At 41.0% G+C, this 23537-nt stretch overlaps 1 protein-coding gene across 5 annotated transcripts in view; it reads left to right on the top strand.

Moving 5' to 3' along the window:
- The window catches only part of eif4g3a (eukaryotic translation initiation factor 4 gamma, 3a), a 67162-nt gene extending 45252 nt beyond the window's left edge, over nt 1-21910 (top strand). For all 5 annotated transcript variants that reach the window (XM_030729107.1, XM_030729106.1, XM_030729103.1 and 2 more), the window contains 20 exons: nt 1447-1566; nt 2893-3048; nt 3206-3403; nt 4512-4658; nt 4787-5023; nt 7858-7962; nt 9123-9261; nt 9553-9665; nt 13872-13962; nt 15935-16052; nt 16186-16409; nt 17752-17864; nt 18230-18402; nt 19049-19174; nt 19391-19472; nt 19883-19981; nt 20334-20480; nt 21071-21152; nt 21292-21438; nt 21729-21910. In XM_030729107.1, coding sequence (XP_030584967.1) covers nt 1447-1566; nt 2893-3048; nt 3206-3403; nt 4512-4658; nt 4787-5023; nt 7858-7962; nt 9123-9261; nt 9553-9665; nt 13872-13962; nt 15935-16052; nt 16186-16409; nt 17752-17864; nt 18230-18402; nt 19049-19174; nt 19391-19472; nt 19883-19981; nt 20334-20480; nt 21071-21152; nt 21292-21438; nt 21729-21910 — 2799 coding nt within the window. The remainder of the gene's footprint in view (nt 1-1446; nt 1567-2892; nt 3049-3205; nt 3404-4511; nt 4659-4786; nt 5024-7857; nt 7963-9122; nt 9262-9552; nt 9666-13871; nt 13963-15934; nt 16053-16185; nt 16410-17751; nt 17865-18229; nt 18403-19048; nt 19175-19390; nt 19473-19882; nt 19982-20333; nt 20481-21070; nt 21153-21291; nt 21439-21728) is intronic.
- The last annotated feature ends 1627 nt before the right edge of the window (nt 21911-23537 follow it).

The raw sequence follows: 23537 nt of genomic DNA, 5'->3' as shown, positions 1-23537 counted from the left end.
GTGATCTGTCCAGGGCTGGATAAGCAGCTAAGAAAATGAATGGATGGACTTCGCTCCTCCTAAAGCACACTGTAGTGTGGTAGCTAGAGGGAAATGGTGCTCAGGAGGTGTATTAAATTTAGCTCTCGCTCTGGTAATGCTCGAAGCAAGAGCTATCGCTATTGATGGACTGCTGGTGATCTGCAACTCTGCTAAGCCATTTGAAAGGAAAGAATGCAGCACAGTGGTGCTTCTGCTCCCATCAAAGTCACCAAATCACTGCAGCAAAATTAAAAAGACTTGTTTAAATAGCTTAAGCACCAGTGAATGGTGCGTCTTGGAGGCCTCCGGCAGCATGCATTTGAAAATAAGTGCAGTTACAGTCAAGGGCAGGGTCTGGAAGAGGTACGCTGCTCACCCCTGATATGAAATTATTAACAAATGTTCTCTATATACAAATTTCATGATGTAGACTAGTCCCAAACAGTCAACTCTATCTCAGTGATGTGAAGCTTTTAAAGCATTGTACATTTATTGTCAGTTGGGTTTTAGACTGTTGTTCAGGAGGAAAAAAAAATCTCTCAGAAATCCTCACAGCAAACTCTGGGCATTATTCATAGTTGTTTTTAAAGACTGGGGGGGAAAAAATCTGTGCTGAAAAATATTAGTTGTAGTATTAGTTTCAAATAAACCTTTTTAAGAAATGGATGAAAATGATTTTTCACTGTGTGTCAGCAGGGCAACAATAGACATTGTTTTAGTTTGTTAGATTGTGTGCATTGGATCAGATCAAAGATACAAGTTTGGTTTGTTCCTCAGATCCCCACATATGTATGGGTGGAGCATATGGCCTGCAGAAATGCTGTTTTGATTAAAATCACATTGCTATTATGTCACACTTGGCAGTGTTAAGAGCACATGCCCCTCCCCCGTCTCTCCAAAAAGAACAACCAGACCGGCGAACAGTTGATTGGTACAATCCCAAAGTCTCATTTTCTCTGTGGGAGAAAGTGAAATCTCACTGGAAAAGAGTGGAGAGGAAGTCAAGGACAGCTGAAAGACAAAGAGCTGGATTTGTTCTCTTCTCCTCCCCCACAACTATCTCGCTCTCTCCTGCGTTCCTTTCTTCTGCCCTCCCCTTCCACATCTGGTTCTGACTTTTCTCCATGTGCGGCCTGCAGAACAAGATGAGCATAATTTATTACTAGTGCTAGAAGAACACATAAACCTTAGATTGATAATGTAGTATGACTGTCATTTATTGGAGGCCACCTTTTAAAGCACTACTGAGTTAGAAAATCATACACACACACAAACACTCTCTCACACTGTTTCTCTCTCTCTCATTAGGCACTTCTTGCCCTGTTGCCAATATTACCGGGGTATCACTGCTCCCCCTGCTGTTAGGCTTATCTTGTGTGTTTATGTGTGCGTGATGACATATTCTGCATGTTATGCTTCATGCAGATGAACCAAAACAAGCTGCCATCTCGAGCGGTGGATTCCAGGGTGATTTCCAGAGGACCCGATTTCACACCTGCTTTCGCAGAATTTGGGAGGCCGATGCCTGGAGGACGAAGCGCTGCAGTGAGTCACACATGCACTCACACAAGCTGCCACAGTCATTCATAAAATCCCACTCACACTCCTTCTATTCCATTATACAGTGTAACATAGTTTCAGACTTGAATTAACCTAATCAACTGGGAATTTTTCTGCACCTATTAATGATCCATACCACGGGTAACCTGCTTAAGGGTAGGATTAGGTTCAAATCTAGACTTTTTGACTCTTTTTTTTTTTTTTTTTTTTTTTTTGCATACTCAAATTTTGCTGTTACAGAAGAACTTCTAGTTAAGTATGGCTGTTTAATATGTAGATAAAATGTAACCTAACCCTACTCCAAGGTGGTTTGTCAGTTATCTGGTGGATGCTGAGAGGCGAAATGAATTATTAAATAGTGCAATTTTTAAAAGTCTTCTCTGCAGATATTTTATTTCTCCATTATTTGTGATGAATGAATAATTCTTAATTTGTAGTGCTGCGTTAAATCTGTGGTGGAGGTTTAAGTACACCTTTAAAGAAATGGGTCTATTGCACAAGACTAATGCAATTTATTGATTAGCACAAGGATAACAGCTCTAAAACAAAATGTAATAGACTGTAATTGGATTTAGCATGCGAGCGGGCCCCAGATAAGCAGAAGATGGATGGATGGATGGATGTTAATACAAGAGCTCACATTCTACCAGTATAAACTTAGGCCTTTTTATTTTTTCATTTTCCTAGCAATGCAACCGAATCAAGACACAAGTGTATATATATACAAACAACATTACCCACTATTACCTTGGACTGCAACTGACAACAGGAGTGGGCATAGGTTCTCATGAACCAGCTCTCCTGCTGTGGGCTTTAATTAGTGGCCCTCCAGTTACTCTCAGTAGTTGCAGTCCAAGACATTGGCGTTTAAGTCCATTCAACTGCAGGATGAGATCCTTTCAGGAAAAGCAGCTGATATCGAGGACTGCCACAATAGCAAACCTGGCCAACGAGCCAGCCAGCAGGGAAAACACAAGACAGGAAGTGCTAGGGCTTGCTGGTCAGGTGCGCGAGTGAGAGGAATGTCCACTAGTGCATCAGTCACGCCTGGTGCCATTATTTTGGATGCTTAAAATAAATAAATGTTAAAGGGAGTCACCAAAAAGACTACCTGGCAGCACTGCAGTGATGCGGTTACATAGTTAGAGCTGATTTAATATTTGTACTGGCATAAGTCTTCTCAACGGCATGAGCAAACAGCAGCTAAAATTATAAAGAATGCCTCCTGGTAGTTGTGTTATTTATATTTATGTATATGTCACATCATTAGCAATTTTAACTGTCTCTTGATTTCTCCCATTGCATTTGCAGATTATGAGCATTGGGCCCCGACGGCCTCCACCCAGGAAGATCATCATGAATGTGTCAGTGAATGATGATGTTCAGCTGAAAAAAGCAGAGCATGCCTGGAAGCCCGGCATGAAGAGGGAGTCCCTCGCAGAGGACGCAGAGACGCAAAAGACACAGGCAGGGCCAAATATACCATACGTAGCCAGCAAACACATGAAAATATACAAGGAAAAACTAAATGAACTTCACATACAGAGAGAATTTTTCTAAGTGCGTGTCTGACTGATTGATAGGCTGAGTTATCAACTACCATTTCATGATTGCTTCCCTACAGGAGCTTTTCAGGAAGGTGCGGAGCATCCTGAACAAGCTGACACCTCAGAAGTTCAACCAGCTGATGAAGCAGGTAACAGACCTGACCATCGACACAGAGGAGAGACTCAAAGGTGTCATCGACCTGGTCTTCGAAAAGGCCATCGATGAGCCCAGCTTCTCTGTGGCTTATGGAAACATGTGCCGCTGCCTTGCCACGGTAAGCCAGTCACTGTCCCGATGAAGACAGCTGTGGCTGTTTTATGCTGTAGATATCTTCATCCTGACTTACACCCATGCATTATGGGGTTGCCAAATTGTTAAATGTTTAACCCTCAAGTGACCAACTTATTATAGCAAAAAAGAACTGGTTGGGGCCTCTTTTACCTCTTTATATGTTAGACGGCAATCCTTTTTAATGGCTCTGTTTGTGTTTATCATGCCTACCTTTATACTTTATATGTGACAGGTATTCTAAGTTGTTCCAGTGGAAAGTTTTCAGTCTTTTTTATGCAAATAGGACTTTGCATAACATCACAGTTTCACTCGATCTTTACGCCACACTTGGCTGGTTTGGAAAGGATTTGTAGAAGTGTTCATTGACACAGAGCTCACTACCAGGGAGATAGTGTTGGGGGAAATGGGGTAGAAATATTGTCCAAATATCCCTGAAAGCAGGTTTGCCTGCAAACTGCATGTACTTCAGGATGCTTCTCAACCTTGTTCTAAGTCGATTAGCCATGGTTCACTTTAAAACATTACATTGTAGTGATTAGAAGTGGAAAATTACAATAAAATCACAGCCTATAATGTAAAAAAACAAAACAAAATGAAAGTATGTTTGCAGCATAAATGACGCCACACAATTGACCACATACTTGATATAAAATAAATAAAATTTTAAAAAATGAGTGTGTCACAGAAGGAAGATGACCCCAAATCATTACCTTTAGTTTTTTTTGCTTGTTTTGCAAAATAATCATATGCATTTTAATGTGGCTCAATATAGACCACATTAAAATGTACAATACAGTTCAATACAATTCCTGTTCAGAACAACTAAAGAACTGTTCCCTGGCAATTCCACCTGTGAATATAACGTTCATACATATAAACGTATAAATATAAATGGCTTTAAGTGTAAAATAATGAAATGAGCCTTTACATCTAAAAAGGCATGCTTTTGTATAATGGTTTCCTTTAGTATAACCTGCAGAAAAGAGTTTCAGTTGTTTTGGTCTTGCCTTACATCTGAAACATTTTTAGAGGTTTTATCTTTTCTTTTGTTCTGATGTTTCTTTACTTATGTTTACTCTGTTCATGTACAGCTGAGAGTGCAGATGACAGACAAACCCAACACCACAGTAAACTTTCGCAAGCTGCTGCTAAACCGGTGCCAGAAGGAGTTTGAGAAAGACAAGGTAGACGATGTGGTGTTTGAAAGGAAGCAGAAAGAGCTGGACTCTGCTGCATCGGTATGGCATCTATGAATTACTAAAGATGTGTTACTTTGGATTTTATTTAGACTATGAAAATCTTATGCTGGCTGGAAGGTTTGGCTGAACCTAGGTAAAGATTAACATTTCCTTGTTTTTTTTTTCAGGTGACTGAGCGTGAGCGACTTCAGGAAGAGCTTGAGGAAGCCAAGGACAAGGCCCGGCGGCGTTCCATCGGCAACATCAAGTTCATCGGCGAGCTGTTCAAGCTCAAGATGTTGACAGAGGCCATTATGCATGACTGTGTGGTCAAGCTGCTCAAGAACCACGATGAGGAGTCCTTGGAGTGTCTTTGCAGGCTGCTCACCACCATTGGCAAGGACCTCGACTTTGAGAAGGCCAAGGTGAGCTGGAGGAGAAGGTTCTTTTATTAAATAGGGAAGAATAGTTTTACAAAAATTAGCATTAAAAAAACGATAGTCTGACCTTGTTGATGTAATCTGTGCAAAAAAACATGCAGAGTGTAAAAAATGTGGTTTTACAGCCATATGAGCTGGACTGTTTGTAAGCTTGAGGCAACCTAAGGCACTTTACTTTGGTGTTAAACAAACATATTAATGGTTAGATTTCAATAGGTATGCAGATTTATTTAACTTATGGACAGAGTCAGGTTAGCTGTCTTCTGTCTCTAGTCTTTATACCAAGATCAGATAACCTGCTGCTTCTAATCGGTACAGAATTTATTCTGACTGAAGTGTGGTATCAAGAAAGTGAATCAGTGAAGGTGGGTATGATTTGACACTTGCAGTAATGTTACATTTACATTGGGAATAGGAAATCCCCATCAGCAGCCAGCTGATCACACTGAATGAGCCTGCAAACATATATCCCTACATGGGGGTTTTTGTATTGAAAGATTTGGCCATGTGGTAGCGTGCTTTATAAGGTGATGCGTGATTAGCTGTTTTTATGTGGCATAGTTTTCTGTATGAACCGATCAGTGGCGGCCTATCAGGAAGGCTTTGGCACTGGACAGTCTGACATCGGATCACACTCTGAGGAGTGTGAATTTTTAAACACCTACAAAATCTATAAATCCGGGACTGAAGCCAGACTTGGAAATGAAAGTGAAAGAATTCAGACGGTGTTTGGAGACAGAGATTCAAAGGTGAACCGATATATATTTATGACATAGGAGTAACCCTTTGGCATCATTATGCCTTTGCTAATATCCACTGAGGTGAATGTTGGCTGTGTGGCAGTTAAGTGAAGCTGAAGGTGATTTACAGCAGCACAGGTTCAAGAGTCATAAAGCAGCAGTTCTGGTGGGATTTGATCCTGCACCAGCTGGGCTACGTTTGGTTCCAGAGGCATGAGAAGCTGTTTATGTAGGTTATGAGGAAATGGGGATATCCCCACAGTGTCCCTGCAGTCGATGCTCTGCTTTGTTCTGTCTGACTGGCTCTCCTGTAGACATCAGTAATTCTCAGCTGGTCACAGAAAGAGTCCTCAGATGCTTGGAGAGACACAACTGACCTAAAGGTCTTTCTGTTCTCTGCTGCGCTGTGATGTGATGTGTGGTTTGATCCTTGTCATCTCCCCATCAGCCCACAAAAGACAAGCCCTCTGACCAGCAAGGAACCTGCCAAGGCTGTGGTCAACTGGGGAAAATCCTGGTGGACTGACATCATACCTGCCTTTTAACTAAAACTTCAGTTCAAAGCAGTGAAGGGGTTGTGTGCGTTTGTGTGTGTGTGTTTTTAATGAGTCACAAATAGACAGATAAAGCTGCTATTTGCAGTGTATTAAACCTTGTTACATTAAACTGAAATTGTAACAGATGATAAGCTCATGCAGCTGTGGCTGGGTGGCTGTGCCATTATAAAACTATTATTAATATATATACTATTATTATCTGATACGTTCACGAAGCCTGAAGAGGTAATCCAGAAAGCACAGACAGTTAGCTTAGCGTTTCAGCTTAACGATAGCTGAGCTGTGATATGCAGACTGTTGCAGAGTTTATACTCACCTTTTTTTGGTCATCTGTAACCATAGACCGTATTAAACATGGACTATGAATTTTGAAGCTTCAACTTAGCATTTTTGCCACCGCCATGTTTGCTTATTTGAGCCAGTGACCGTGTATAACACAAGAAGTGGAGTCCTAAATTATCAGCTAATGCTTGGAAGATTGGTTAGCAAGCTGCAACCCTGAAATCACAGCTTGCTCACACATATCTGTCACTCACCAAAACTGAAGCGCAAACTTCCTAGATGGTCTGTAGCCCACGGCAAGTCATAGAATTCCGTATAATTCCATAAAAATGAGTGCATGATTTAAAGCAATCACATCAGGAGAGTTGTTATGAAGGGGGGAAAACTATCCACAGAGGCCAGAACCAATTAGATGAGGTTGTAAACATGTTTTTAAATGCTGTGAAGTTGGGCATTTTAACATGGCAGTCTGTAGTGAAGTGAACAGCATAGCAGGAATAGCTTCATTTTTCAGCTTCATAGGTTGCTGCTTGGTTTTCTTTAGCATGGTTTCAGTTAGTTTGCAGCCGACTTGGAGCAAAGGTTCAGTGAATGTGAACATTAATTTAGTTAGCAGTCACCATTACATCTGCGTCTACAGAGTCCACAGTTGATAATGTTTGTTTGTTTGTTTTTGTTTTGTTTTGTTTTCCTCCTGTTGTCAAAAATCAACCCTTAAAGGTTAAAGATGTAGGATCTTTTTCCTTATGAAGGAAATGCCAAAGAGCCAGCTAACTGACACTGAGACCACACCCCTAGAAGCATCAATGAACTCAGTGTTATGACTTAGAGCTGCTTTGTTTGCTTCTGGAATATGTTTTCCCTGTTTACAAACAAAAAAACCAGACATTTTTAAACATTAAATCCTAAAAAATGTGACCATAAATCAGCCATTGTTCCCTTTTTAGATGAGTTTTATCTTGTTTAATCTCATCATTTTCTGAACATGTCTGTTTAATGGAGAGCTATTATACTGAATTGGCTACATTCATTTTGGGTTATTACACTTTTTGTTCTTCTGCTTCCCAAAATGTTCCAGTTTAATGTTGGTTGGTGAGGGGCAGCTCCTGCTCCAAGTAATAAACTGAACAATCACTCAGTAGAATGAAATAATGTGAATCACTCTGACCTTCTGTCCATTAAAGAAATTGAAAATTTAACCTTCATGTCTCAAATGAACTTTCTCTGTCTCTTTCATCAGCCTCGGATGGATCAATATTTCAATCAGATGGAGAAAATTGTCAAAGAGAGGAAGACTTCATCTCGGATACGGTTCATGTTGCAGGACGTTATAGACCTCAGATTGGTGAGTCTGTGCATTTATGATATTTGTTTTCAGTAGAGAGTCCAGCCTCCCAACCCTTGTTTAGATGACCTCACAATGCTTTGCGCCCCAATAGAGGTTTATTTCATTGATTTCTCTGACACGATTCTCTGAAACAAGATATTGCTGTTTTGATCTGATATTGTTCAAATTATATCTACCTCTTGGTACTGAATTTTAATACCTTCTGTGGAAATACACAGTAGAACAGAAACAAGCCTTAAACAAACAATTACCCGAAGCGTTTAAATACCTGACCTTATGTCCGCTTGTGTGTGCCGATCACTTCTTACTACTTACAACACTTTAGTTAGGTTACCAAACCAGTTAACAGGAAGTGAGTTATAAACTCCTCCCAAAGTGAGTCTGCATTCATTCTGGCTTGCTAACAAGGTGCAACACTGTTTTTTTTTTTTCTCTCTTCTCAATATCTTCAACACTTCGTATAGACGTTTCGTGCAACTACTCCTGTATTTATTTTATGAACGAATCACACAGAGACAATTAATTATATAGATGTCATCAAAGTTTGTACAAACATGTCTCTAGTCTAGAAATGAGTAGTCATGGCTTTTTTTCATTGTGTCATATTATCAGCCTAATGGAGATGAGGCAGAATTGTGGGTTCAGCTAGAGGTCCTTTTATACATACATCAAACCTTATCTGTGGCGTCCCCGTTGGGGTTGATCTTGCGCTTTACCTGTAGAGACATCTGCATGCATTAAACTGAGCTTCCTCCTTAACTCGCGTTTTACGCAGGTTATTTGAATGTGTGTCACTGTCTCATAGAGAAAGGAGGAAAAACCGATTCAAAGCTCTGCTGTGCTGCGTTCCTGTCAAATTTGAAATTAAAATGAGCGTGGATCTACTTTGTTTAAAAACAAAAACCTTCATGCTCAGCATTACAGACATGCACAAATATTAGTAGCAAATGAAGGCCTGTCTGCAAGATGAAAACCTTGTTAACGCATTTATCAGGTGTGGGCACTCATTAATGTGTCAGTCACTTTCTTTTGTGACTGACAGCTTCTCATATATGAACTGATCTATGTGTTATGATAAAACAGAGAAATACTGTAATTTCTCTGGCTGTTATTTTAGTTGGTTTACATCAGTCTGACACTTTTTTTTTTCCCCTCAGCACAACTGGTTCTCCAGGAGAGCTGACCAGGGCCCGAAAACCATCGAGCAGATCCACAAAGAGGCTAAGATTGAAGAGCAAGAAGAGCAAAGAAAAGTGCACCAGCAGCTGCTCTCCAAGGACAGCAAGAGACGGCCAGGTCAGGCCTGCAGTCTAAATCCTCTTTAAGGCTTAGAGTCACATCGGCACAGCTACAGTGACTCAGGAAGCCTGCAAGCATACAGGCAGACTTCCTGTCCCTATAGCCTGCAGAGATGCTATTGTGCCCAGCAGAAAGGAAGCCCCCCTGCCCCCTCCCATCTGTCAGCTGACCTATAATATTCCATCATGTGTGGCTGAAATGATGAAAAATGCTTAGAAAAGTGTTGCTGGATTTCCATTGATGTATATTTTTCTTGTTTTCTGCATTGTGCCCCTTTGGTTCTCATAGATCCGCGAGAGCAAAGAGATCAGCGTGGGCAGAGAGATGAGACCTGGAACACTGTGCCTATGACGAAGAACAGCAGGACCATCGACCCCAACAAGATCCCAAAGATCTCTAAGGTGAGACATGCTGCCCGGACTCGTAGCCATAAGTGAGCAGGAGGCAGCAGGAGCCAAGGACAAGAAAAACCTCTAAAAAATATTAAAGAGCTTCAGAGTGCACAAAAACATTTGTCTTTATTGAACATGCTAAGTAATCAGAGCAGGTTGCAAAAAGTATGGGAAAACCTGTAAGGTTGAGATACTAGAATTGTTCCTTTATACAGATACTGAAAAAAGACAAAAAATTAAGATGCATTATTAAATATTTATTTTTATTAATGATTAGAATAACAGAAACAATAACATCAAGGAAAAGCTGTCTGACATGGCCAAACAAAAATACAGTAACATAACTGTAAGGTGTGTGTGTACTGCTCAAAAAAGTTAAAGCAACATTTTTAATCAGAGTACAGCATCAAGTCATTTAAACTTCTGGGATATTGATCTGGTCAGTTAGGCAGCAGAGGGGGTTGTTAATCAGTTTCAGCTGCTTTGGTGTTCATGAAATTAACAACAGGTGCACTGGAGAAGCAACAATGAGACAATCCACAAAACAGGAATGGTTACAGGTGGAGGCCACTGACATTTTTCTCTCCTCATATTTTCTGACTGTTTTCTCACTAGTTTTGCATTTGGCTGGGGTCAGTGTCACTGCTGGTAGCATGAGATGATACCTGGACCCTACAGAGGTTGCACAGGTACTCCAGATCCTTCAGGGTGGATCAATACATGCCATTGCCAGACGGTTTGCTGTGTTTCCCAGCACAGTCTCAAGAGCATGGAGGAGATCCCAGGAGGCAGGCAGTTACTCTAGAATAGCTGGACGGGGCTGGAAAAGGTTCTTAACCCATCAGCAAGACCGGACCGGAGGAACAGGAGCCCTGCCAGAGCCCTACAAAATGACCATCAGCAGGCCACTGGTGTGAATGTCTCTGATTGAACAGTCAGAAACAAACTTCATGAGGGGGGCCTGAGGGGCCCAACATCCTCTAGTTGGCCCTGTGCTCACTGCCTGACACTGTGGAGCCTGATTGGCATTTGCCATAGAATACCAGAATTTGCAGAGATGCCACTTGCACCCAGTGCTTTTCAAAAGCAGGTTCACCCTGTGCACATGTGACAGATATGAAAGGGTCTGTAGAAGCCGTGGAGAATGTTATGCTGCCTGTAACATCATTCAGCATGACCGGTTTGGTGGTGGGTCAGTAATGTACTGGGGAGGCATATCCATGGAGGGATCCACATACCTCTACAGGCTAGGCAGCGGCACCCCGACTGCCATTAGGTATTGGGATGAAATCCCTGGACCCTTGTCAGACCCTGCAGTGCACTGGATCCTGGGTTCCTCCTGGTGCACAACAATGCCTGTCCTCATGTGGCCAGAGTATGCAGGCGGTTCCTAGAGGATGAAGAATTTGATACCACTGAGTGGCCCCCACTCTCACCTGACCCGAATCCAATAGAACATGTCACCTTCAAGGTCAGTAGATTTATCTGAAGGTCAGAGCTATAATAATGGTATATAGAGCTATTTAAAAATGTTTCTTGTTGTCATTGTTTGTAGTGACAACATATAGGGAATGATATATTGTATGAGGATTCTAAATAACACCTTACTTTGGACCTCTGACCTCTTTACCAAGGTCAAATAAAGTCAAACATTCATAAAATGTCTTATCTTTAAACCTGTGCTTAAAATTCTACTGCCTTTGTATTGGCAACATTTAGGAAATTATATGGGGACTGTAAATATCACACTATGATAAGCGGGGCCACGGTACAGACACTGTATTTGATTTCACCTTCCACGACAGTCTCCAAAAAGCCAGGAAATCACTGGAAAAAGTTGCTAGTCACTAATTGGCAACACTGCTTAATACTTTTAGCTTGTCCAAGGTAGTACCATGGTTCTGGTGACTTGCCATTTTATTTCATTGCTGATCCAATACAGTCGGTAAATGTCCCACGGCTGAATTCCCGACGTTTATTTTGTTTTATTATTATCGACTAAGAGAAACAATTCTTGAACCCAAACTTTATGTTGCTAGAAAGCCTAACAAGGATGTTTAGGCAACGTTAAATTGGTACCTTGAACCGGTGATGGAGGTGAAGGGTCGCGACGTCGGTTCAACTGTAAGTTTGCAAACAGTTTTTATCTGGGAATGAAAAACCGACGTGTAAATGTTTGCTGGATAAGCTGCCACCGTTTTTGTTGGTATCTGGTAGACCTTTCTCAGTTTCACTTGGACTAATACAGTCCATTAAGGACGGGTGGTACACAATGTATTTGTCAATCAGTCACATCTGGCTAGCTCTGGCTCACGCTACAGCAGCCATCCTGTGTAAACCTACATAGCATCCCGCACGCCCCAAAAATTACTATATGATGAATTAACCTTATACCTCCAAACGTGTCGTATACGACACAGCGTACCTCAAAAGTGCCACCATTCGTGGCAACAAATACCGTAATACCCCTATATGGTTGGTGAAGTGCAATTTCTGAGCTTTCGGGAACCGTTTGAATTTTTCCGATAGAACAAACGGTGGCGGAGTTACGGTAAAAAGCCAGCTGATACTACTTCTTAACGAGCTGTTCCCGACTAGTAAGGGCAGAAAATTGGTGCTTCAGTGGCGATCGCCTGGCGTTAACCCGTTTTACGAAAAGTCATGAAATATGAGATGATGGGGTTTTAATTTAAGAGTCAGAGAAGAGGTTTATATACCTCAAAACCCTTAAATGATTTTAAGTTTAGACAGTCTCACAATCCATCATCTTTCTCGTCATCTCTGGACTGTTTTCAGCACAACTCCTGTTTTTAGACGTACAGTGAAACTCCCAGTATGTTTCCTTTTACCTATCCCTCTGTGAGCGGCTCTGGATCTCCTCCAGTATGTCAAAACAGCGTCCCTTCAACTTGATTTTCATATTTGGGAAGTGGACAAAGTTGCAGGAACGCAAATCTGGCAAGTGAGCCAGTTGGTGAGCGAAGAATGTGTTGGTGGGGGCAAAAGTTCATGTCTTTTCTTTGCTTTCTTAGCTGGTACACAATGGCACTCCAGTTCATATTGTTTCCTCTGCTCCCCTTCAGATGTCTCAGGACATTACTGTTGACTCGGGGTTGACGGTCTCGCCCAAGGGACAAACTCACAGTGCACAACCCCATGAATATTAAAACAAACATATGCAAGGTCTCACTCCTCACCTGACACCATGTCTTTGGCCTGGTCTCATGAACTGAAAATTGTTCAATCTGGAGATTTAGCACTTATCACCAGTTTGAAACGAAATTGTTTGCTCGCTTTTTCTGGAGGGGGGTGGATAGTCAAGATTATTGTACTAACTTTTTGTTTCACACTAAAATTCCATTTGAATCCTTGTTAGTTAATAACCAAAATTGTTGGGGATGGGACTTGAATCTTTTTTTGGCTTCCAAAGTGGGATGTGCCAGTCTGAAAACCAGTAAGTTAGCAAATCCATCAAATGAGGAGGCATCAATGATGGTGGAGGTATCAGAAATGTGCTCTAATTAGAAATCTGTCACTGACAGCGACAGTGTTTTTGTTGCAGCATATTGTGTAACGATTGTGTGTGGGTAATCTGCAGCTGCTTTGTTCTCTCAGATTCTCAGACTTGGTTTAACTTTCTCAGGTCTGCATTGTAATTTACATAAATTGTCGAGGGTGGTTTTCATGTCATGACAAGTTTGTTTTGCGTCTTTTCTTTTTTTTTTTTTCCTTCCACATTGGTTAAGGCTCTCACAGCTGGTTGGTATTTTCTTGTACACAGATGATAACTGTTTGCACAGCCTCAAGAGGACTCTTAAGGATCATCAAAACTGGCCTGTGTACATAAATGCTCCCTGATCTCATCTCATCTGCATAACTCTGTATGTTTAGTTGTGCACATACTGACAACCTGCTGCAACTATAAGTACTGCTGAGTAAAAGAACTCAGTTCATTTTTGGAGCGCCCTCTGCTGGAAGCACTCTGGTAGAAGTTAAGTGAGAACACCAAATATCCCAGAAGCTGTTTGGTATTGATGCAGCATTTTAGCTGTTGTTATCATTGATTAACAATTCAATAACAGCATTTACCTTAATGCTTAAGCAGCTTATGCACATTGGCATTTTTCCTTTGGTCTTATAGCTGGCAGTCTTCCTTGTTCTCCTGTTTAAAAGCAAAAATACTGAATTTTTTTTTTAATTATTGTGTTCCTGCAGCCTCAAATGGATGAGAAGATCCAGCTTGGCCCACGGGCTCAAGTCACGTGGGTGAAGGGCAGCAGTGGAGGAGCCAAAGCCAGCGACTCGGGTAAGACGCCACAGCAAGCTGAAACATCATTAGCAAAAGTTGGAAAAACAAAACCGAGCACAACTGAGTAGACTGTAAAAACTTTGGTCATCTTAACAGGCTGCTCCTTTTTATCTTGAATCTCAGAGGCTCATTAGTTGTACCAAAACACCAAAACTGCAACGTTTAGCGCACTGATCTGACATCCCTCAGCTTTCAGTCTCAGTCAGCTGCTGATTTGATGACGTTAAGTCAGTTTAGGCCATTAGCAAACATATTTCAAATAAGATAAATGGCTTATTATTTCTAAAAGATAAATGAGATCAATGAGACTAGACAGCATAACAGTATAAATACTGAGTGATACATCTTCAGTGCTTTGTGACTGGCCCCAAAAAATGTTGAAAATCAGGTCTGATGGTCAGGTTGTAGCTGCAGCTAGCTCAGATGTCTCACAGTTAAAGCGCCAGGATGCATGAACAGCAGGTCCTGTGTGAAGTTTTGGAAAACAAAGACTGCTTTCTCCACACTCTCCACGCTCCGACCTGTGGCTGTTAGGATCCGTCTCAACAGGAAGCATCTATTTTTCTATACAAATCCTGTGAAGCTCAGCGTTGACAGGTCTGAAAGTCCTCAGGGCAAAAACTCCCCCAGTGCACTGCACTCACAGCACACTCTGTGAAAATAATTCAACCTTTGGAACAGCCACTCCTTTGCAGGCTTATAATAAACTCTTTTCTCCATAAATTTAGTTTTATATTAAAACTACATGTTCTGCTTGTGACATCAGGGCCTTTGGGGGGAGGCATTGTGTTAATCTATCTGACAAAAATCTATACAATTTACTACTACTTTAGTTAAAATGGTTGTTTTTATTATGAGCAGGTGATATTTGTCAGATTGTAACATTTGTGAAGTTCAGAATTGTAAAAAAAAAAAAAACACGGACGGTAAACATCTGCAAGTAAACATCAGTAAACATCTGCAAGGAAGCCTCATCAGGCTGGGCCTAATTTTAATTTCAGTTTTGATTTAGTTACCAATGTTATCTTCTGCTCTGTATAAAACCTCTTTGGGGAGTGCCAAAAAACCTCTGGGCAGTCGTGATTCTGGGGCTGTGGTCCCCTGGTGGATTGTGAAGGTGCTGCACTTTAGCCAGGAGAGGTCGTTTAAATAACCATAGATTTTTACCCTGCTCCTGGAGGGGAAACGGGCTGTTGTTTTAGGTTTGTCTGCCTGTCTGTTTGTTAACAGTATTACAGCAAAACTACCAGTCTGATTCATACCAAATCTGCACGAAAGATGGCCAGTGACCCTAGATTACCTGATTAAATTTTTGCCATTATTGGGTCAAGGTCAGAGATGAAGTTTTTCTGAAAATCTTGTGAATGCGATAACTCAAACAATATGAGGTAGGATGTCTGTATTCACACCATAGATTAATCTACTATCTACGAGCTCAAATGTCAGTGACCTTGACCTCAAGGTAAAGGTCAGAGTGGGACCCGATGCGTCATCTCAGTGATTCGGTGTTTGGAGAGTGACACATTTGTGAGTCGGACAACGTTGAAATCAGCTAAAACGTCAGCCGGGGGTGTGTTTTTTTTTTTTTTTTTTTTTTTGTGCTTGGCACCGCTCGTTTATTATGAATTATTTAAAAAAGTAAGTATTCAAAGCAAATTACATTTTGCCTTATTCTTTATTGATCCACCACTGTTTTATTTCTTTTGATTGTTGGGAAGTTGAAATTAATTGTGTATCTCATTAGTTGCTGAGTAATGGAGCAGTGACTCTCAGGCTCTCTGGGGTTTACAAGTGTGAGACCTGCAGACATTTTAGCCTCGTGTTGAATAGAGCTCAAATGCATGAAATGAGTCAAAAAGGACTGCAACAGTCATAAGTATCTAAAGCACTCTGGCTAATCTGGCAATCAAACCTAACAATCTGTGATCACTTCTTTGTTTATTGGTCTTTTTTGTCATTCCTGTTACAGAGCTGTCACGGACATCTGGCCTCAACCGTTACTCTGCACTGCAGTCCACACCCTCACCTCAGCCCTCCACTACACCTCCTCAGAACCCAGACTATGACTCCAGGAGAACTCTGGGAAGGTACAGCACAACTCCAGCTCTTGTTTGATCCTCCTGATTGTTGACCTCATGTTTTGGTTTCTCAGATATCCTCGTGTACAGTAAGATCCTGTTTGACTGATTAGTCTGCTTCCCCCTTCCTCCTTCACAACAGTCGTAGCAGTACAGGCAGAGAGCGCAGTGACAAGCCACTGATCTCTGCCGCGCCGTCATCACGGCCCGGACCGTTCATCAGGGGAGGGAGTTCAAAAGAGCTGCTGGAAAGTCAAAGCCCGGAGGAGCCGCGAAGAGACCGCGAGCGAGAGGGAGCCGAGCCCCGGAGACCGAGTGTCACTGAGGACAAACCGGAGACGGAGCGCAGCAGAGTCAGGGAGCCTGGTGAGAACACAGTTTACATATTTTGTTGACCTTTCAGGTGAAAAGAAGTGAAAACAGCTCCTGCTGCAAACATACATAAAACAAAATTAGCATTTCTTCAAATGCACTGGTTTTATTTAGCATGCAAACAGCATGTGCAGATATCTTTGTGTCTCTTATTCATTTAGGATTTGCATCCTTCATCTTTGGAAATCACTTTAACTTCTAAGTTATTTCTGGTCTTCTGTGAATAAAATGATGAATCTGTGATGTTTATTAAAAGATAGAGTAAGCTGGTTTTAATGTGGGGTTATAGAGGAGATCTGAGCTCTTCATTACAGAGCAGGATTAAGGGCTTAGCGAGGTAACTTTGGTTTTCACTGGTGGGTCTTTTCTTATCAGGGTACATCACCAAAGTAATCTATGCTGCACATGCATCCTGTTCTGGAGCAGGTTACATGTATACAACCACCACCTACTGACCAATCAGATACCTGGAAAACAGTGTCACCATTCCTGGATATTAGTGCGCAGATAGTGAGAGGGTCTAAAGTCTCTGCCTTGCCTTAATGAGCATCAATAGGACATTTAGAACAGAAGTTTAGGAACAACCCTTTTTCCTGCTGGCTGCAAACGATTTTAAACCCAGCCTTAAAAAAGGAAACCTTACTTATAGAACTTTATATAAAATTAGTAAGCCTGCTCACCGGTCTGAATTATTTACTTGCTCTAAGATCGTATTGTACCTCTTGACATGCAGTTGGCAGAATAAGGCTAAAATGTTCTTACTTAATGTAAGAATTCCTTCACGTAAGCAACAACTAAAAGTTGCCCCCTAATGTAGTCAGATTTCCCCGTTCCTTAATGATCGGTCAGTAATATTGAGTCTGTGAACTTTACACAGCCAGCTTTCCTTCCTGGCTCTAAATAGATTTTATTTATTTATATTTATATTTATATATATATTTATAATATATTATAATATATTTATTAATATTCATGCAGCATTTTTTAACACTGTGCTACTGTGGGGTGCTTTTCCTCTCACACACACTCTCACACGCTCTGCTGCTTTTACTGCATTATGGGATTAACCTCTTTGGATTTTTGTTTTTTAATATTATAGTTTACTCTTGATTTATAAAAACACCTCTCTGCTTCCCATGTGTGCTGTGCTGCTAACATCGGGTATATTTATCAAGTTGCAAACCACCTGTGACTGCTCATCCTGATTGCCGGTGTTCACGTAATTGATGCTAGATATGAAAAAGACATGCCGGATAAGCTGAACTTGCTTCATCGAACAGGCTTCAGTTCTGTCTGCACAAAGGCAAAGTTGTGACTCTTGTTTCTATGTTTACAGTGAAACCTGAGCCAGTGGTCCAGACCCCAGACAGACCAGCCCTGTCTGAGGAGGAGATCGAGAGAAAGTCCAAGTCTATTATTGACGAGTTCCTGCACATAAACGATTATAAGGTATGACGTTCACGAGAAAATCAGCAGTAGGTGAAGCTTATGGCGTAAAAGTTTTAGTTTGCATCAGCAGGCTTCTGCTTTACATGAATATTAGCAACTAGTTTTCCAGAAGATTCACTCATGATTAAATAATGTCTTTTCTTTAAGGCAAAGCATGCATTTTGCATTTTTCATAGCCTTTAATTGTGAGCATTGTAAGCTTTAAGCAACATTTGTTTGAATTTAAATCCACCAGGAGGGTACAGTAATGGACTGTGTCATATTTGAATGCTTTGTAATTGCTAGAATGCTAAATTCAGAGATTTTAAGCTTCTCATAAGTTTCCAGCAGAGCTCGTTTTGACCGTCTTTCTCTGTTTACTGCAGGAGGCTGTCCAGTGTGTGGACGAGCTCGACTTGGGCTTCCAGCTTCACATCTTTGTGCGCGTTGGGGTGGAGTCGACCCTAGAGCGCAGTCAGATCACACGGGACCACATGGGCCAGCTCTTCTTCCAGCTGGTGCAGCAGGGAATCCTCCTCAAGGCACATTTGTACAAAGGGTCAGCTGAATTATATTCATCTTCTTATTTACCCATTAAAGTATTGGGCCAGTTTTTGAAACATTGTCCAAATGTGTTGGTGCTAATGTGGGGCTATAGAGGAGATCGAATGTGTTTATAAGCACTTCGCAATACAGCAGTTTGTTTTGTGCTTTTCCGGCAGCCAGCTTTGGCAGCTCCCATCTCGATTTTCAAGCCATTTGAATGAGTAGGCTAGTTAACAAGGCTGCCACCTTCATCATCATCCTCAGGGTTTCTACCGGAATATTCCCCGCTTGGTCTGAGCCTCAGGGATCTTTCTATCTTTTTGTTTATATTTTTCCCTTCTAACCTTTCTTGAGTGGTTTTAGACATTAGAGATGCAGAAAGTACATTTTCTACATAACACACAAGTGCACTCAATCAAACTTGAACTCCACGTAGATAAAAAATAGATGAAAAAAAAAAAAATGGCATAAAACAAGGGGAAACAGATTTTTTTTTTTTTTGTTTGTTTTTGGTTTTGGAGACACATTTTGTGTTTCCTGCATGTTAAAAACAATATTTTCAAATTGAAAATAAATAAAAGTTACTTCAATTTTATTTTTTATTTATTGTTAAAAACCTTTCTGGAACTAAGCACCGCCTGGCCTTTGTTTTCTCTCAGGTTTGCGGACACGTTGGAGCAAGCGGATGACATGGCCATCGACATTCCTCATATCTGGCTGTACCTGGCCGAGCTGCTCAGCCCTATGCTGAAGGAGGGGGGCTTCTCTATGAAAGAGCTCTTTAGGTACAAATACCAAAAAATATAGAAACATTTGCTGAACTTGTTCAGGAATAAATTGCCACCTTTATTTATCACCACTTTCAGAAATAAAAAAACATAAGGGTTACATCCGTATATGTATTTAAATAATTTGCATCTCTTTGCTGTTTGCTGTAAGCGAAGTGGTGTATGAGAGGGAAAAAATGTGGATATTTTAATTTCTTTGGTCTCTGTTCGCAGTGAATTAAGCAAACCGTTGCTTCCTGTGGGAAAAGCTGGGATCTTAATATCCGAAATACTGCACATACTATGCAAACACATGGTAAGCAACACCTTGATCTTTTATTGTTTTTATTGATATTATTATGGTTACCTTTTTTTGCCTGTCCTCATGAAGCCAGTGGAGTTTTAGCAGTAGTTAAACTGCAGATAGGATCAGACATATGATCTGTAACTGACTGACAGATGCATAATCTATTAGTGTTTGGATTTAAATTTATACTTAGATTACTTTATTGCATTTATTTTAGTTTTTACCTTATATTTGTTTTTCCATGTTATGTTTTATGTTTTATCTTTTTTTTTTTTTTTTTTTAAAGCAAGGTTTAAGTATTCATATGTGGATATATATGTGTATGAATCACCTCCTTACCCACACCTGCAAAATTTTAAAAATGCAAGAAGATATGTGTGAAGGCAGAGGTTTAACTTCGTCTTGTCGTGCTTCCACAGAGCCATAGGACTGTAGGTTCTTTGTGGAGAGAATCGGGCCTCGACTGGACCGACGTTCTTCCAGAGGGAGAGGATGTCCAGGCCTTCATCTCACAACAGGTCAGTGATACAGGCATCCATTTAAATTAGTGCCAGGCTCAGACTTCAGATTTTTATATCTTATGATGGTCACTGGGTGAAATAAGGCCGCAATAGCATCCAAAGATTTTGTTTTTTTGCACACCCGACTACGCATTGCTTCCTCATCATTCACGCCTTACTGTTTTTCCAAGACCTGCATGATGTTATCAGCTGTTAACTATCAATTTTCTTTAAAAAAAAAAAAAAAAAAAAAAAAAAAAAAAAAGTATGTAAACAGATGATGGGATAAACTTTTTTTTCCTTTTCATTATCTTCTCTTTTCTTGGCATTTCCTTCTCATATCACTGTCCTGTCATCTTCACATCAACAGAAACTCCAGTTTCTTCAGTCAGACAGCTCCAATCCTGAGGCGGCTCTGCCGAAAAGGATCTTGTCTCCTGAGGAGATGAGCCGGCAGCTGGAGAGACTCCTCCTGGAGGATGTGGCCAGTGACGAGCAGATCTTTGACTGGGTGGAGGTATGACAAGCGACACTTCTCGGGAGCTCAAACGTCACACAAACTGTGTGAGCAAGTGACTAAGGAGGGAAGTGTGGCAGGCCATCGTATATTATGTTGGATTTTGTTTGATGTGAAATTGTGGAATGAGAACAGACTTTGTGTTTAGATTTATTTTTAATTCTTCCTGCCTTTTCCCTTTTTTTAACTCCAGGAATGTGAATGAAATTACAAAGCTCTCTTGATAAAAGCGTTACATAAATGCAGCCCATTTGCCACTTACCATTACACAGCTGCACTCATCACTAAAAAATGTCAGAAAATGACTCAAACACTGTCCAGATATGGCCGACAGTAGAACGGAGTACCAGATCATTCCTGAAACAAGTAGGTGTTAAGTGACATGTTGGTACAGAGTGTAATACAATCCTGGTGTGGTTGAAGTTGAGTGTTTGAAGAGAGGGCACAATCCGAACACGGTGCAAAGGGGAAAACATTGTTGAAACTGGTCCTGCTGCAAAGTTATGTGAGGATGGAGGATGTCTTTTAACTGTTCAGTGGGGTCACGTGACACTGACAGGAAGTTGTGTCCTCTGTGCTCCGTTTCCCAGGCAAATCTAGATGAATCACAGATGAGCTCGTCTCCCTTCCTGAGGGCTTTGATGACAGCTGTGTGTAAGGCAGCAGTGAAAGGTAAGCCGCTCCACCGCCCGGAGGAGACACTTCCCTGTTCTGCTAAAATCGCACCGCTGATTGCAATATTTACACTGTGCCAAACTGCGAGCGGAGCCGCTCGGCATGCACTCACTCTGCCTCCTGCTGTGCCGTACAGATGATAACACCACTTGTCGAGTGGACACAACCATGATCCAGAGGAGATTGCCTGTATTACTCAAGTACCTTAACTCAGACACTGAGCGACAGCTGCAAGCACTTTATGCACTTCAGGCGTTGATCGTTGCCCTCGATCAGCCTCCAAGTAAGTTCTGCATCATAGTTTATGAAACCTGCGGATGCATCTTTCATTTATTTCGCCTCACAGCCCAAATAGCGGTTACAAGAAACTATACATGTAATAACTAATACCTTTTTATTCATTTAGAGAACAGTAGTTTTTAGGTTGGTCTTAAATTTAGTTGTGAATTGTTTTTAAAAAAAAAAAAAAAAAGCCTCAAAAAGGAACTGAGTTAAGCTTTAAGCTCCAAATTTAACCTGTCAGACGGCAACAAGGTGACATTTGAGTGTTTGCTCTCTTCCTGTGTCTGCTAGACCTCCTAAGGATGTTCTTTGACTGCCTGTATGACGAGGACGTCATCTCGGAGGACGCTTTCTACAAGTGGGAGTCGAGCAAAGACCCGGCCGAGCAGCAGGGCAAAGGTGTGGCCCTGAAGTCCGTCACGGCCTTCTTCACCTGGCTGCGGGAGGCGGAGGAGGAGTCCGAAGATAATTGACGAGGGAGACACCCGGGGACGTGACGTAGTAGAACTGTATCCTCGCAGCAGAACAAACTTTCAAAATGGCTGCGTGGGCAGGACGACATGTTTACGGCTGGAATTTTTTTTTTTTTTTTTTTTCCTGCGGTACGGTTCTGAAACATGCCGCCATTTTGAGTTTGGATTCCAACAGTGGAAGCACTAAATACCTGTATTATACATAGAAAATATTTTTGTTTTAAATTTTAACTTACTTTTCTTTTGTTACTTTTTAAGAAGAGACTTAAAAATACATAGGTTCTGGACTCTTTAATTTATTATTTTTTTAAGGACTGCAAATATGAAAGTTATTTAACATTTGCAGATGCTCACAATGAGAACAAGACGGCAGAAATAACAATATAATTAATTATAATAACAAGATAATAATTGTGAAATAAATGGCCTCCCCGGATTCCACGCTGTTTGGTTTAAAACAGGGTAAAGCAAAAAATTATTTTGGGATGAAGGGGAAGCAAAGATTAAAAACAAAAAAACAAAAAAAAAGAGGAGTGAATGCACAGGAACTATTAACATTGTCCAAGGTCAAAGGTTATCTTGTAATAACCGAGAAGTGTCTCCCTCAGCCTTGGCTTGCTCTGCGCTGATATGTACATACACCTCATGAGAGGTAGGAGTATGCGTTCAAGAAGCAATGCAAGTCCGAACTGTCACACAAACGTAGACGAACAAACCAGATTCATTGAGATGAAATGAGCAACTTCAAAAAGCAAATGGCCGAAGTCGCCGAACATGACATGCTTGTAACACTTCAGACCTACAGAGCAGATTAAAGCTTGTAAATACATTAAAGACAAAAAAGGTATTTAAAAAAGTGCTCATCCTCGTGGTTTCGTCTCTTCATTTGTGGACAAGTGGTTTACCAGATTTTTTTAACTTGTGGTGTGCGCGTGGGTGTGTGTGTGTTTGTGTGCGTGCGCGCTTAATGAACTGAGCCAGTGTTTGAAAAACAGGCAGTTTTGAATCCAACAGGAAGGAGCAGTTGGAGCCCCTGTGAGCCACCAGCTGCTGAAGTTGTCCGTGTGTCGGCTTTGAAATCGTTACAGCGCTTCTTCTCGTGTTTGTGTTGGATACAAACATTTGTACGTTCATAATGCAGAGGCTGTGCGGTCACACACACACACACACACCCATCATCAAATGTGTTTTTAGTGCTTGGTTCTCTTGTGACTGTTAAAAAATCAGTTTCATGTGTTTTCTAATTCTACCTTTCAACACCAGCCAAGAGTTCAGCTTTAATTCGAGGGGTTTAAACAAAAGTGCTGCATTAACTGTTTAGGAATTACAGCCATTTATTTTATGCATATCCATCAGCGGCTGCTTTCTAGCAAAAATGATTTTTTTTTTTTTTTTAAAACATCTCTTTATTGATTTTAACAAGAGCAAGAGAACATGCAGATTCATACATGTAAGCAAAAATGATTAATCTTAAAGTAGAAATTTTTTCAGCTTATTTCACAAAGCTATTTGAAGAAATCCCAGGAGGTTTATAAAACTGACTGATACAGACAAAAACAAGCAAGAAAACAATGTAGAGTTTAGAGCAGCAACACATCATCATCATCATCATCGTGCAGCAAGTGAA

This window comes from Archocentrus centrarchus, chromosome 5 (genome assembly GCF_007364275.1).
Source record: "Archocentrus centrarchus isolate MPI-CPG fArcCen1 chromosome 5, fArcCen1, whole genome shotgun sequence".
NCBI classification, from domain to species: Eukaryota; Metazoa; Chordata; class Actinopteri; order Cichliformes; family Cichlidae; genus Archocentrus; species Archocentrus centrarchus.
The sequence above is the reverse complement of the archived record's forward strand: the minus strand, read 5'-3'. Positions and strand labels throughout refer to the sequence as shown.